This window comes from Cynocephalus volans, chromosome 1 (genome assembly GCF_027409185.1).
Source record: "Cynocephalus volans isolate mCynVol1 chromosome 1, mCynVol1.pri, whole genome shotgun sequence".
Lineage (NCBI taxonomy): Eukaryota > Metazoa > Chordata > Mammalia > Dermoptera > Cynocephalidae > Cynocephalus > Cynocephalus volans.
In genome coordinates this window covers 118,955,496-118,970,242 of record NC_084460.1, presented here as the reverse complement: position 1 = coordinate 118,970,242, position 14,747 = coordinate 118,955,496, and the positions used below count along the sequence as shown (strand labels likewise).

The window sequence follows — 14,747 nt, the reverse complement described above, 5'->3', positions numbered from 1 at the left end:
AGACTTTATGTGTAAGGATTGATTGATATAATATACCTGGATTAAGATCTTGACTGTTCGAGGAGATAAAATTTTTGCCTGCAGCAAATAGAACCATGGGTCCAAATGAAATGGGTGGTGTCATAACAAAATGCTTTGTAAGGAGTTTGTGTCGGTTTGTGAGCTGCTTAAAAATAAACACAAGCCTTAAGTAGGTTCACTAAGGATAAGGCACATCAAATCAACTTCATTGTATTTTTAAGTACGGTTATTAGATAGATATTTTTAACCAAGAGTCTCTCATATTCTTTGAAAACAGTATAATATTAGATTGAAACATGAAATTGATGTTTTGTAGGTCATAATGGAAACACTGTGTTTCTGAAACCATAAGGTTTACTCAATTAAAATATGTGATATTAAGACTTCAGCTTCTGGACAAGTTGGGGAATAGGGAACAGATTTAGGCTCTCACTTGAAACAACCAAGAAGTAGACAAAATATATTAAATAATGAAAAAAGTCATTACTTATCAGGCAATGAAGAGCACTGATATCTGCGAGAAGAGAAATAAACAAAGTAAGCCCTATGATTGTTCCAGCTTAATTCCTTGAGACAGTTTTCAGGCTGTAGTGCAAGAAGGAAGAACCCAAGCAGAGCCTAGCAGACTTCTTGAGTTGAGGAGATAAAGGTGAGATTCTGGGGAGACCAAGATCACTAGAATTCACATGATGGTGTACTACAGAGGAGAGAACTGCACGAGCTCAGAATTCCAGAGAACCGTAGAAGGTTCACCTCAAGTATGTAGCTGAGTATTGGTTAATACATGTATGTGAGGAAACTACCTGATGCCAGGGAAAGAGTCATCTGACAAAATTAGACGTAATGGTGTCTCACACTCACACAGAATCAGGGGTAGTGACTCTTCCTACCAACCCGAATGAGAAATGCCTCATAATTTATTGGGCAGTGGATAGAGTAAACGTAAGAGCTTTCACTCAGCAGTGGAGAATACTTAACCCCAAACTGAACTTAGCTTCAGTCCTGCATAACAAATCTTAAAAGTTAGACATTCAACAAAACCATTCTTATTAACTTAACTGAATCCCAAACAAAGCTCAAGACTGTTTAGGGCTGGTTGGTTAGAGCACAGTTTTGTAACACCAAGGTCAAGGGTTTAGATCCCTATTCTTGCCAGCCACCAAAAATAAATAAATAAATAAATAAAAAGAATATTTATAGGAATCCAGAAATATTTTGCACTGAACAAGATCAAATTCACAATATCTTGACTCTAATAAAGAGTTAGCAGGTATGTAAGGATGTGCTAAAATTTGATCTATAAGGAGGAGATAAATGAATCAATTAAAAACCAATCTAGAACCAACCCAGATGTTAGAATTCACAGGCTATTAAAACAGTTTAGTAACTGTATTTCATATTTCAAAAAGCCAAGTAGAGACATGGAAAATATAAGAAAGGCCAGCATTGAACTTTTTATTGTTGTTGTTGGCAGCTAGGCAGTACCGTGATCCACACCCTTGACCTTGGTATAATAACATTGTGTTCTAACCAACTGAGCTAACCGGCCAGCCCTAATTGAACTTCTGAAGATGAAGACTGTAGTGCATGAGATGAAAAAAATCTCTTATTGAGATTAAGGGCAGCTCAAACGTTGCAGAAGAAAAGATTAATGAACTTGATGACATGGAAATAGAAACTACCAGAAATGTAAAACAGATAAAAAGCAAATTAAAAAGGTGAATGGAGCATTAGCGAACTGTGTACCATCTTCAAGTGGCCTGCCACACGTGTAATTGTAGTCTCCAAGGAGTGAAGATAGAGGTGGAAATGGAAAAAAGTATTTGAAGAAATAATGGCTGAAAAATATCCAAATTTGATCATTATAAACCCATATAGTAAAATATTCAAGTACAAGAAACATTAAGGAAACTACACAAAGGTACATGATAATTAAATTGTTTAAAATAATGATAATATCTTTTATTTTATAGCATACAGAAGAAAATACAGACCTTATCTTTATAATTTTCTTTAAATTGACAAATATTAATTGTATATATATATGGGGTACACAGTTATATTTCAACACATGTATACAGCATGTGTTGATCAAATCAGGGTAATTAGCATATCCATCATAGCAAAAACTTATTGTTTTCACTCATAACTAGTTGCTAGGAAGGAAGGACAGGAGGAAGTGAGGGAAGGAGGGAAGAAGGAAGGAATGAAGCAACGAAAGAAAGAAAAGACCACACAATACGTTGAACTTTCAGAAGGAGAGAGCAAACCTAAGGATACTAGAGATGGTGGGGAGGGGGAGAGAGGGTTTGGGAAGTGAGAGGTCAGGCAAAGGGCATAAAGAAATATCACGATTTGTAAGAATGGATATGCTAGTAATAAGTAAAAATGTTAAATGAAAATAAAATACATTGACAGTAAATATGATAAAGAAAATCTTAAAAGCAGTAAGGGGGAAAAATGTTATATACATAGGAATAAAGTAATAACGACAGATTTCTTGTCAGAAATAATGCAAACAAGAAGACAGTGCAGCAACATCTTTAAAGCATTAAAAGAAAAACCTGAGTTTTTTCATTGGATACAGAATTTCAAAAATTCTGTATCCAATGAAAATATCTTCCAAAGTAAAGGTGAAATGAAGACATTTTTAGATATACAAAGCTGAAAGAACTCATAACCAACGGACTTCCACTATAAGAAATGTTGAGGGGAAGTCCTTTAGGCAGAAGGAAAATGATGCCAGCCTCCACTCCAAGGGGAGGAGAGCACTTCAGATGGTAACTACGTGAGTGAATATATGAGACTTTTTTCCCTTATTATTTAAATCTCTTCACAAGATAATTGACAAAAGTAACAGTGTAGTATAGCATTTATACCACATCTAAAAGTAAAATGTGTGACAGAAATATCACAACAATTAGGGGGGGAAGATTGGAAGTATACTTTTGTAATATTGTTAAACTAAACGTGAAGTAGTTTAATATCACTGGAAGACAGACTGGGATATGTTAAAGATGTAAACCCTAAAGCAACCACAAAAATAACAGCTAATATGCCAGCAAAACAGATAAGATGGAATTATTTTTAAAAATTCAGTTAATCCAAAATAAGGCTGAAAAAGAGGGTAAAGGGAACAAAGAACAGATGTTATAAGTAGAGAACAAATAACAACATGATAGATTTAACCATATCAATAGTCCTGTAAAGTGTAAATGCCTAAATAGTCCCAATAAAAGAGAGAGATTATCAAGTTGGATAAGAAAGCAAGACCCAAATCTTACAAGAAACATACTTTAAATTTAAGGCCACAAAAGTAAAGGGGTAGAAAAAGATAGGCTCACGTTGATCAAAAGAAAGCTAGAGTGGCTATAGTAATATCAGGCAAAGTGGATTTTGGAGCAAAGATTATTACCAGAGCTAAAGAAGGTTATTTTGATAATGGGATCAATTCATCAGAAGGAAATAACAATCCTAAACATTTATACACCTAATAACAAAGCTTCAAAATGCATGAAGTAAAAGCTGGTAGAACTGCAAGGTGAAATAGTCAAATCCGCAATTATAATTGGAGATTTCAATACCCTCTCTCAATAATTGATAAAACAAGTAGACAGAAAATTGATAAAGATATAAAAGATTTTAATAAAACTATCAACCAACCTGACCTAATTGGCATTTGTCAAACACTCCACCCAGTAACATTAGAATACACATTGTTTTCAGGTGTATATAGAACATTAACCAAGATTATATTCCAGGCCTTCAAACAAGTCCCAAGAAATTTAGAAGAATTCAAGGTTTGCAAAGTGTGTTCTTTGACCACTATAGAATTGAATTAGAAATCAATAATGGAAAGATCTCTGGGAAAGCCTCAAATATTTGGGGGCTAAATAACTTACTTCTAAGTGATTCATGGTTAAAAAAGAAATCAAAGGGAAATAAACTATTTTGAACTGAATGAAAATGAAAACACAACATATCAGAATTAGTGGGATGCTACCTAGGAGGAAATTTGTAGCATTAAATGCCTGTATTAGAAAGAAGAAAGGTTTCCAGTCTGTGACCTCAACTAACTCAGCTACACCTCCTTAAGAAACTAGATGAAGAATAAGTGAAACCAAAGTAGAAGACTAGAAATAAAGATCATAATGGAAATCAATGAAATAGAAAACAGAAACACAAATAGAGAAAACCGTGAAACCAAAAACTGTTTGTTTGAGATGAATAAAATCGATAAATCTCTAGCCACACTGATCATTAAAAAATATGTACTGTTAGAATTAACCTCCTAGTGTGAGAAAAGTATTATGTTATACATTTCATTTTTATAAAATTTTACATTTTTAGACTATATAAATTGTTCAAAGGCACCAATTACTATGTGTTAATTGGGGAATGCTTTGGTTTTTAAAAGAGCTCTACTCCATGGGAGAAGGATCTGGTGAATATTATAGATGTGGCAAAACTTCATAGCTTAATTCATTTAACTTCACTGTGGTTTTTTGTAACGTGTAGTTGAGTGTTTCGTGAAAAAGTATAGGTCCATGTCTGTTAACCAACGCAGGTTGTTTTTGGATTAATTTCTGATGCACAATTTCAATTTCTTGATAATATGCTATTGCTATTTTATCTGTGGCAAAATGGAACAGTGAATTATGATTTTTTCAGATTAGCATATAGTCACTGGACTTTTAGGGGTTGCAGTGATAGGTATGGCACATATTTGGGTGATTTCACCAACGTCTAGCCATTGTCCAGATCGCTTTTGTTTGTCAGGTTATGATTCTCTTCAAAAATGTTTCTCTGTTCTTTTAAATCTAAAATGATGTGTGCACCTCCAACCGTCTGAGTTTTTGATTGCCTGTCAGTTGGTGTAGTACTGACTTGTACAATTTTTTCACCTTCCCTATTGTAACTAGGTTTCAAGAAACTCATAGCTGAAACTCCTTAAGTCTGTTCCAAGACATCAAATTTTTGTTTGTGGGTTAGCTTCTGCTGGTTCTGAATTGATCTTGGTCTAAAATAGATTTGGGTCTCCACTGAGGCTCATTTGAAAAAATAGTTATTCTCATTTTTAAAATTGAGATATAATTTACTTATAAAATTTACCCTTTTGAAGTGTACAATTTAGTAGTTTTTAGTACATTCACAAAATTGTGCAGCTATCACCGCTATCTAATTTCAGAATATTTTCATCACTTCCAAAAAAAGTCCCACGTAAGACTCATTTTTGAGATTCAGTACCTGAAGTGAAATTTTTTGAACCGTCACCAAATAACCCTTTTGCCATCAGAGCCCTTGCTGTAGGCCAAAATCACTGTTTCTGACTGCCTCATCATTATACCTCAGTTTAAATACATATAAAAAAGTATTCTCAATTTTTTAGAAGTTACCATATTTTTGTTTCTATGGCAAAACTAAACAGTGAAAAAACATAATAAACAAAAGAGCTCAATAATTAGAGATATTGAAGATCACAGTGCCATCATAAATTTAAATAGCACAATCAGGAATATACTTTACGTCAGTTTTACTTATGTTTAATTTTCAACTGGTCAAATACTGGCTATTTTATACAAGGATACTTCAAACAGTCCGTGGAAGGATTCATAATTCTATTTTTCCACGAACGTTTTGAAGTACCCTCATATTATTTAACCCAATTGAATAGTGGAGTCAGTTTGACCTGGCTTTGAATCTTGTCTCCTTTACTTACTAGCTGTATTGTTTAATTACTCTGATACTTTGGTCATTTACATAATAGGGCTAATATTTCCTACCTGAAAGGGTTCTTGTGAAAACTAAAGGAGATAATGTATATAAGCCACTTAGTGAAATACCTGGCCCCTATTAGGTTATCAAATTTGTAAATGATACATAGCTATTGGTTGACAGATTAAGATTTTAACAAAATCTCAAGAACCTATAAAAAATGGATTACAGCCAGAAATATGAAATTAATAAAGATAAATCCAAAGCCCTTGAAAAATAGGATGGGAGTTACTTAAAGTTTTCTGCGAAAGTTCAAATGAAAAATATAGGGATAAATAGGATTTTTAGGTTAGTAAAACTATTCTGTATGATACTGTTGGTGGATACATGTCATTTTTGCATTTGTCAAAATCTTTAGAATGTACAACATGAAAAGTTGAACTCTAATAAAAAGTGAGTGAACCCTAATGTAAACTATAGACTTTAATTCCTAATAATGTATCAATATTGGCTCATTAATATTAGGCAAAGAAGTTTATATTGCTACTCTATGAGTATTTCAAAAGGCAATTAATATGATGCATGGTTTGGAAACCATGTCATGAGAAACCAAGAGTACTGTGAATATTTCCCTGGAGAGGAGAAGACTGTTTGAAGTACCCTTAGAGGAATAAGAAACAGATTTATTGCAGACATTTTAAGCAAGAACAACTGGTGAATGTTGTAGGCCAGTACATAAAGTTTCTACTCAGGAAAAAGAAGTAACCTTTAGCAGTAGATAGAATGAGATGGGGCTGTCAAAGTAATGATCTCTCTTCCAGTCACTGAAAGTATTCAAGCAGTGTCTGGATACCTGAAAAATACCTTCACTGGGACAGTGGTTTAATCTTATCATTTCTGAGATCCCTTATGACTCATAAGATTATATAATTCCTTGACCTTTGTCAATAAATTCTGTTACTCCTGTGATTAATAGAGAAGGAATAACAGATGAAAAAATATATAGCAGTTGGTGTCACTGTCAAATAGGAAAATTAGGATGCTTGCTGTGATGGGAAGGAGTTAATGCTGGTTTTTTCTCTAAGGTATGTCAGAACTTAGCATAGAGAATCTAAAGAGAATGTATGTATGTATACATCCATACATACACACGTAGATTATGTACATAATGCCTGTTGGTATTCATATGTGTGTACACATAAATATGTATGTATATATGGATACATATGGATAATTAATACACATACACATTATAACTCAGGACTAATTTCTGCCACGTGTGCACTTTCACTTTTGGGATAGAATTTTTTTTTTTCTTTTTTTAAATGTTCTGTGTTTTGTTGAGAGTGCAGTAGGAGGAAACTTTTTTCCTATCTAACATGGGGGGAGGAGCCCAGCACACCTCCCAGCTTCTGTCTCTGCTGTCCCTTTGGGGTCTTGTTGTCACCAGTATGCAGACAGTGGAAGAGGAGGGAGCAGAGAGAAACAGAGCAGGCAATATGGACCAGAGGTGGGGGTGAGGGTGTGGCTGGTATGTTAATGGGGGAGAGGGGGTCACAGAAGTCTCTACTGAGAAGGTGATATCAGAACAAAGACACAAAGAAGGAAGGGTGTCTGCCACCTGCAGCTGAAGGGCCTGAGAGTTCTAGACAGAGGGACAGCCCCAGTGAAGGCCATGCAGCAGCATCAACCTTGGCCCCAGGAAAAGGACAGAGGCTTGCATGGCTGAGGCAGAGTAAGTGAGGAGATGAGGTCAGAGGTACTGGGGAAGCAGATCGGGTAGGGCAAGGCCTTCCAACATTTCTCTCCCACACTTTAATACAATTTTAAAAACCGTGTATTCCCTTATCTGTTTAAGTAAACATCTAATTTTTTCTTCGTCTTAAAAATTAAAACTGTCACAAACAAAATATCTCACATACTTTAAGTACATGCTGAGATGGTGATCTAAGTCCTAAAGGGTTGCCCTTACCTGAGATGTGGAGGACTGCAGGGGGAACATGATTTGGGGGGCTCAGGAAGTCACTTTTGGACATATGAATGTGGAGATGCTGTTTGACATCCCAGCAGAAATGTCCAGGAGACAACTGGACACAGGATTCTTAGAATTCAATGGAGAGGTCTGCAGGGGAAATGGAGGCATGTATGTGGTGTCTAAAGCCATGAGATGAGACAACAAGGAAAGGCAGTCAGTGTAGGCAGAGATGAGATGAGGCATAAGGACTAAGCTGTGGGACACTCCCACATTCAGAGAAAGGGGAGTTCAGGAAACACCAGCAGAGAAAAATGTGAAATGCTCATGGAGGCAACAAGAAACTCACAACAAATAGATTTTTAAAGGTTGGTAGGATGCCCTCAAAGCCAAGAAAAAGAAGGTGGAGTGATCAAGTGTTCAACATGTTGCTAACGGGAGAGAAAAAATGAGTACAGAACATTAAATATTAGATTTAGAAATGGGGAGGTCACTAAAGACTCTGAAAAGAAAGTGTCTGGAACAGTAGGTGTGAAAGCTTGATTGGATGGGTTACAGTGAGAACTGGAGACAAGAATTAAAGACAGAGTAGAGGGGCCGGCCCGTGGCTCACTTGGGAGAGCGTGGAGATGACAACACCAAGTCAAGGGTTAAGATCCCCTTACTGGTCATCTTTATAAAAAAAAAAAGACAGAGTATGAACAAGTTATCAGCATATTGTGCTCTTAAATGGAGAGAAGAAGAGAGGTCCTAACTATAGGGGGAGATGTAGATAATAGAATATTTTTTGTTTTGAAGATGAAAGAGTAGAGGGAGAAAAAGGCTCTGTGTGTGTGTATGTGTGTGAGTTTTAATGGACAACGCTACCATCTGGTTACAGTGACTAAAATAATTCGCTCAAAGTAAAACTTGATGACGAAGGGGAGGAAGAATGCCATACTGTATTGAAACTGTGAGTAGGGTGGCAAGCGGTGCGTAATCACAGGCTCAGCAATAGCCAGGGTCAGGAACAGACCATTCCCAGTCAGTACTGAGCAGAGAACACAGGCCTTGAGAAAGGTGGGTGAGCCAGTTGGAAAAGATATCTCCCTTTTAATTCCAGAGGCTCACAAGAACCCTGGTCTTTGAGAGAAATCATGGAAGAGGAGAATTTGGACTTCTGAGGAGCGCTAGAGAAAAAGTGTGGAATAGACAAATAGGAGAATGAATGCAAGAGAAACTAGGGCGGGAACATGAAGTAAAACGAATTGGGTATATGTTTAGAATACTTATGTTAAAATGGTTTTTACCATTTCTTTAAAAAATCATTTACCAGTTTTTCCATTAACTTTTTATACCTGCTGTAGAAAGGGTGCTGACCTTTTCTTTAACTTCCTGACCACAGTGCTCTGTCTTACTCACTACAATCTTACTTGCTTCTCTGAAGAACAGGAAATTACCAGAATGATACCAATCATTTTAACCCAGTACAGGTTTAACTGTTTTTGTCATAGTAGTTTTCATACTTATTGAATAATACTATATTTATTCACAAAATTTCTTTTTTCTTGGTACCTGTTTTGTTACTTAAACAGAGCTTCATAAGGAAATTTCACAGAAATAAATTTTATGGGAAAATTTGTCACCCTAGAGTATAATTTCTTTAGTTTACTTTTTAGTAAGCAAACTTTTATTAGACACAGATCATATCCTGTGTTTTCTACTTAAAATTGAGGATGAAAGGGAAGTAAAAATTGTTTATAAATGGTGTAAATTTGACACTTCTGTGTGTCTGTACAGCAATCTTCTGGTTTTATTTTTGTTTTTTTAATCTTCCTCATTTATTTCTTCTTGATTAATATTTGTTTTCTTTTTGACAGGCAATGATGGTTTCAGAAAATTTTAATATAGAAGCCCCTAACTATTTGTCCAAGGAATCTGAAGTTCTCATTTATGCCAGACAAGATTCACAGTGCATTGATTGTTTTCAAGCCTTTTTTCCTGTGCACTACCGCTATCATCGACCACATAGTAAAGATGGAGAAACCCTTATTGTGGTCAATAAGCCAGATTTATTGATGCATTGTGACCAAGGTGAGGTTTGCAAGTCTTTTGTGAGGGTTGAAAATAAGAATAAAGGTATGATGACAAATCTGCAGTCAAGGACGGATGGCAAAAAATATGTTTCTTTTTCTTTGTTTTTAGCTTTTTGATTGTAAAAGAAAGCACAGATATTGAGAAACTACACAAATATATACTTTTGTGAGTTATTATAAGGCAAATCTTGTAATTACTAACCAGGTCAAGAAACAGAACTTTGCTAGCCATGTTAGCAGCAACTCTATGTTTTCTGTCTCAATCATAGCATCCTCCTTCCCTCTAAGACTAACTCACTGTCGTGACTTTTAATCACTTCCTTAGGTTTCTTTATGCTTTTATCGCCCAAATGGACATTCTTAGACACTATAGCTTAGTCTGGTCCATTGAAAAAAAAATCCGTTATTTCCATTAAGTCTCGTAATTTACGAGTTTACCCCCATCCCTTTGTCTTCCAAACTAGTCTGTTGAAAGAACCTGGACCATTTGATCTGTAGAGTTTCTCATAATGGGGTTTTTACTGATTGTACTCATGATACAGTTCATCATTTTTCTCTGACTTTTTTATTTCCTGCAAATTAACCGCTAGCTCCAGAGGTATGTTCAGATTAAGGTTTGATTCCTTTGACAAAGCTATAGGTGGTGCTGTGTTCTTAGATGTATAATATCTGGTTTTGTTTCTCTTTGCAGCCATTGATCCACATTGTCCCTTTGCTGCATATTGAAGGACTTTGTGGCTTTTGGTGCTTTTTTTCCACTTGCATGTATTTTGGTGTTTGAGGGTATACTTTATCACCTAGTTTTGTTGTAGATTTTGTACATGAGTTTTCGGTTTTGTTGTGTAATTGTTCTTTCTGTTTTTATGTGGTATTTGCATAAATTAAAGAACTATGCTTTTGCTGTTTGCATTCTTCCCAGAATCAAGACTTTTCTTTCATTTAAGAGGCTCTGTTCAGATTTTGGTTCTTCATATCTCCAAATTTGGGCTGACTTAAAATGTATACAAAAGCTAGAAGCACTGTTACTAAAAACTAGCAGATAAGAAAATTTTAATCATACATTTGCTACCACCATACCTTTCTTTTTTTCCCCCCAGACATAGACACAGTGGACCATCATACCTTTCATTATGAGAAAATTAAATTGTTCAGCTGTCTTAGCTTTGTTCATTCAACCTCGTTTTCTATTTCTATTAATGGTATCTTTTACTTACCCTAAATGAAGTTTGAAAAAGTGTCCCTTCTGAAAGAACATTGGGGGTTCTGGCATTGTTTTTTGATCTGAGTGCTTTTTTTGTTGTTTTGTTTTTGGTTTTTGGTGACTGGCTGGTATGGGGATCTGAAACCTTGACCTTGGTGTTATAGTATCAGTCTCTCCCAACTGAATAACCAGCCAGCCCTAGTGCTCTTTATATGGGTTTGTTTCATATGTAGATTTATCAAGTTGTACACTTAGGATTTGTTTACTTTTCTGAATGTACATTATACTTCACACACACAAAAAAGTTTACATTAAATTTTTAAAAGAGTGGCCCCTAGTTTGAGTGTAATGGAATTTGTTAAAGAAGTCATGTTCAACTGCTCTGATACCTTTGTAATTTTATAATTTTTTAGCATCCACATAAAAAAGTATACTAAAATAACAGCATGTGATAGATGGGTCCAAATCATATACATAGTGTATTAAAGTGAATACTCATATCCCAACATGAAAGACTTCTGTTGAGGTTCGATACAAGCCTAACCTTGAATACAAAACAAGTTTTCTAACATCATGTTCTACCACTTTCTCAGAGTTCCCAATTTTGAAATGCTGGGGTCAGTCAGAAGTGGCAGCTCCTTGTGCTTGGAAGAATAAGAATATCTGCCAGTGGAACAATGTGAAGTATAAATTGGTAAATTAATGTTTTATGTTGTTTTTAGATTTGCTGCCTCATTTAAAACTATAATGTTTCTGCCACATTTAAGGGATTAGCATTTTGTTGTTCTAACATAGAAAGCTGTGTTTTGTTTGTTTGTTTTGAATGTTGTTTCTTTGCTACTGATGGCAACAGTATTTCATAATTTGGGTAAAGTCATAGAATCATTTAATTTTTGGCTGGAGATTTAGGGTTAGTCCCATGCTTCATTGGTCCAGAGTTTAAGTTTTAAAGATGTGCTGTTAAGTTTTTTAAAGATGTGAAATGGCAAAGAAAAACAGTGGCATGTTCATCTGGTTTTCCTTTGTCAATAAAACTTTATTTTTACTTAGAACTTTCCATTAATTTTTGAACAATAAAATTAATTAGTTAACTTTATTCTATTACACAGAGCAAGTAAAAAAAGGAAAATAAAACTCCAAGTAGTATCCTTTCAACTATGATAAAGTTTCTAGACAGTCGTATTGCTATTTTATATATATATATATATATATATATATATATATATATATATATATATTTTTTTTTTTTTTTTCCCAAGATGACCAGTAAGGAGATCTTAACCCTTGAATTGGTGTTGTCAGCACCACGCTCTCCCATGTGAGCTAACTGGCCATCCCTATATAGGGATCAGAACCTGTGGCCTTGGTGTTATCAGTACCACACTCTCCCAAGTGAGCCAAAGGCTGGCCCTTGCTATTTTATATTTAAATCTAGGCTGTTTCAGTCCATTTTTACAGTTTGACCTCCCTAACTTGTTTTCAGTTATTGGGTATAGTATTAATACTTCATTAGCACTGGCTCTGTCTTAGAAGTTTACAATTTTCTGTTCAACCTCTAGTTAACATAGTCCACTTCTTTTCTCTCTTCAGAGTGCTGTCTTTGTACAGTGTATCTCTTTCCACTTTTTTTTCTTTTCCTTTTGTTCCTCTGTTATGCACTTCCTTTTAACTGGTGCTTATAGTACAGTATTACTATTTGTGTTTTTCTTTGTTCTTAATTCTTTTTTTCCAGCATTTGGCCAGTATGCCTAATTCTCTTTAAGGCCTGTTTTCTTTGGTTGAATGGCACAATCTGTGTGTCATCATTATTACAGTATACTTTTATAAGGAGTCAAATGAGTTTGAAACAAAAATAAGATAAATTTAAAATTTAAACCAGCAGACACTGTAATTGTCAAACAGGTAACCATAGGTAGATTTGTTCATATGTATTATTGCAGATATTTAGATTGAAGTAATTTCTTGTGGTTGCTTAGAAGTCTGTCTACCAGCTAGCTCAGAAAACAACTGCTTATGGTGAAGACTTACTACAAAGCACTGCTATTTCATATTGGAGAACTTTCTTTGAACTGACAGTTGAGAAGATGGCAACTGTGCTAATATCTTTTACAATGTAGAATTGCTTTTGAGTAGATTGCCATTGCCATATGGTACCTGAGGTTTTTTTCTCAAACTCTAAAATACTCCTGGAGAATTGCATTTGATTTTTTTATGTGAATGAAGAGTATGCCTAGTGTTTGTTTATTGGTTTTATAAATTAGCAGTGTGCATTGCTACAAAATAAGTGAGGATCCTATTAAAACATTTTGAATTCAGTTCTCTTTAAGATGATGTAAATTGAAGTAAGAGGTAATAATTAAGCACTTTAAATTTTTTTTTAACTTTGTGTTATATTTCTTCTTTATATATGCCAGAAAAACAGGTGACCATTACCAAGGTGGTGTTCTATACTAAGGTTTGTTTAAGATGCCATTTTTAGAAAGATGATTTTTCAGATAGTACTTTGTTATAGATTGGATTGGTCACTTTTTTGGGGGGAGATTTGAAATTATAGTTCAGGTTATTTATAAAAAGAAACCAAAAATGAAAGTATTCCCAAGTTGGCTAAATTTTAATGTTTGTTAAACTTATTTTTAAACCATAAAATTGCCCAAAGTTTCTAATTGAACCCCTTTATCTTCAAAACCAAATAGAAAATAGAACCTACTAGAACATCTGTGGTGGCTAGTCATAGTAAAGGACACAATCAGTGAATAACAAACTTTAAAAGCTATTTGGAGGGCTGGCCAGTTTTGCTTAGTTGGTTAAAGCATGGTGCTAATAACACCAAGGTCCAGGGTTCTATCCCTGTACTGGCCAAGGTGCAAAGAAAAAAAAAAAAAAAGCACTAGTTAAAAAATCTGTTTGAGGAAAGAAACCACAAAACAGGAATGAATGGGTAGTTTAGTTTTATTGTTGTTTTACTGTTTTTCCTCTAGGGCTTTAACTTAGAATTCTTTATTCTAATATGAAACATTGTAAGAGGAAGTAAAAGTTTATATTGACTACAGAGGTGACATTAGAATATACCTTTTTAAAAAGGAATATACTAAACTCTGTGGAAAAAGTAGAAAAAATCAGAATTAATGAGAATTTAGAAATTATTGTGAGAATGGAGTCTGATTCTGTAACATTAAATGAAATGCTGGATCCAAGAGTCATTCAAACAATAATGTTACATGTAGTGTAGCATTGACTGAAAGACAAGTAAAAGAAAAAAGAAAATAAATAAAATTAAAAATCAAAGAAACGGTGTTCTCACCTTAAAACGTGCATTTTAAAGTTTCTAACTTCTCTATCCCTTTCTCTCCATAGGTATATAAGAATGTGACTCTACAGGTTCCAGTGGGACTGACTGAACATACCTCTTTAGTATGTTCTGTGACTCTGCTCACTACAATCCTGTGTTCTACTTTGATCCTTGCAGCTGTTTTCAAATTTGGCCATTTTTCCCTTTAAGTTTTATGCAGTTAAATGCTTTCTATAAACCTAAATAAGACCTATTCATTGTATTCTTCTAGAATTAAGTTGTAACTTTTGTCTTTTGTCTTCATTTATGGCTAAAATTATGTTTACCAGAGGAAATTTTGGGTCATTGTCAGCTAATTTCAAAATTTACTGCTCTCATGTAGACCCTTGATAATCCTCAAGCATCAAGTGCTTATAGAGGAAACTTAATTCTGTTAAATTAATACTTATTTTGTGAGAAGAATTTTATCTTCAT

The 14,747-nt window shown here is 34.6% G+C and overlaps 1 protein-coding gene across 1 annotated transcript in view; it reads left to right on the top strand.

Moving 5' to 3' along the window:
- Positions 1-14,747, top strand: part of PIGX (phosphatidylinositol glycan anchor biosynthesis class X) — a 23,089-nt gene extending 8,342 nt beyond the window's left edge. Inside the window, exons 4-6 of the mRNA XM_063107666.1 lie at positions 9,568-9,781; positions 11,578-11,678; positions 14,339-14,747. Coding sequence (XP_062963736.1) covers positions 9,568-9,781; positions 11,578-11,678; positions 14,339-14,482 — 459 coding nt within the window. The 3' untranslated portion in view covers positions 14,483-14,747. The remainder of the gene's footprint in view (positions 1-9,567; positions 9,782-11,577; positions 11,679-14,338) is intronic.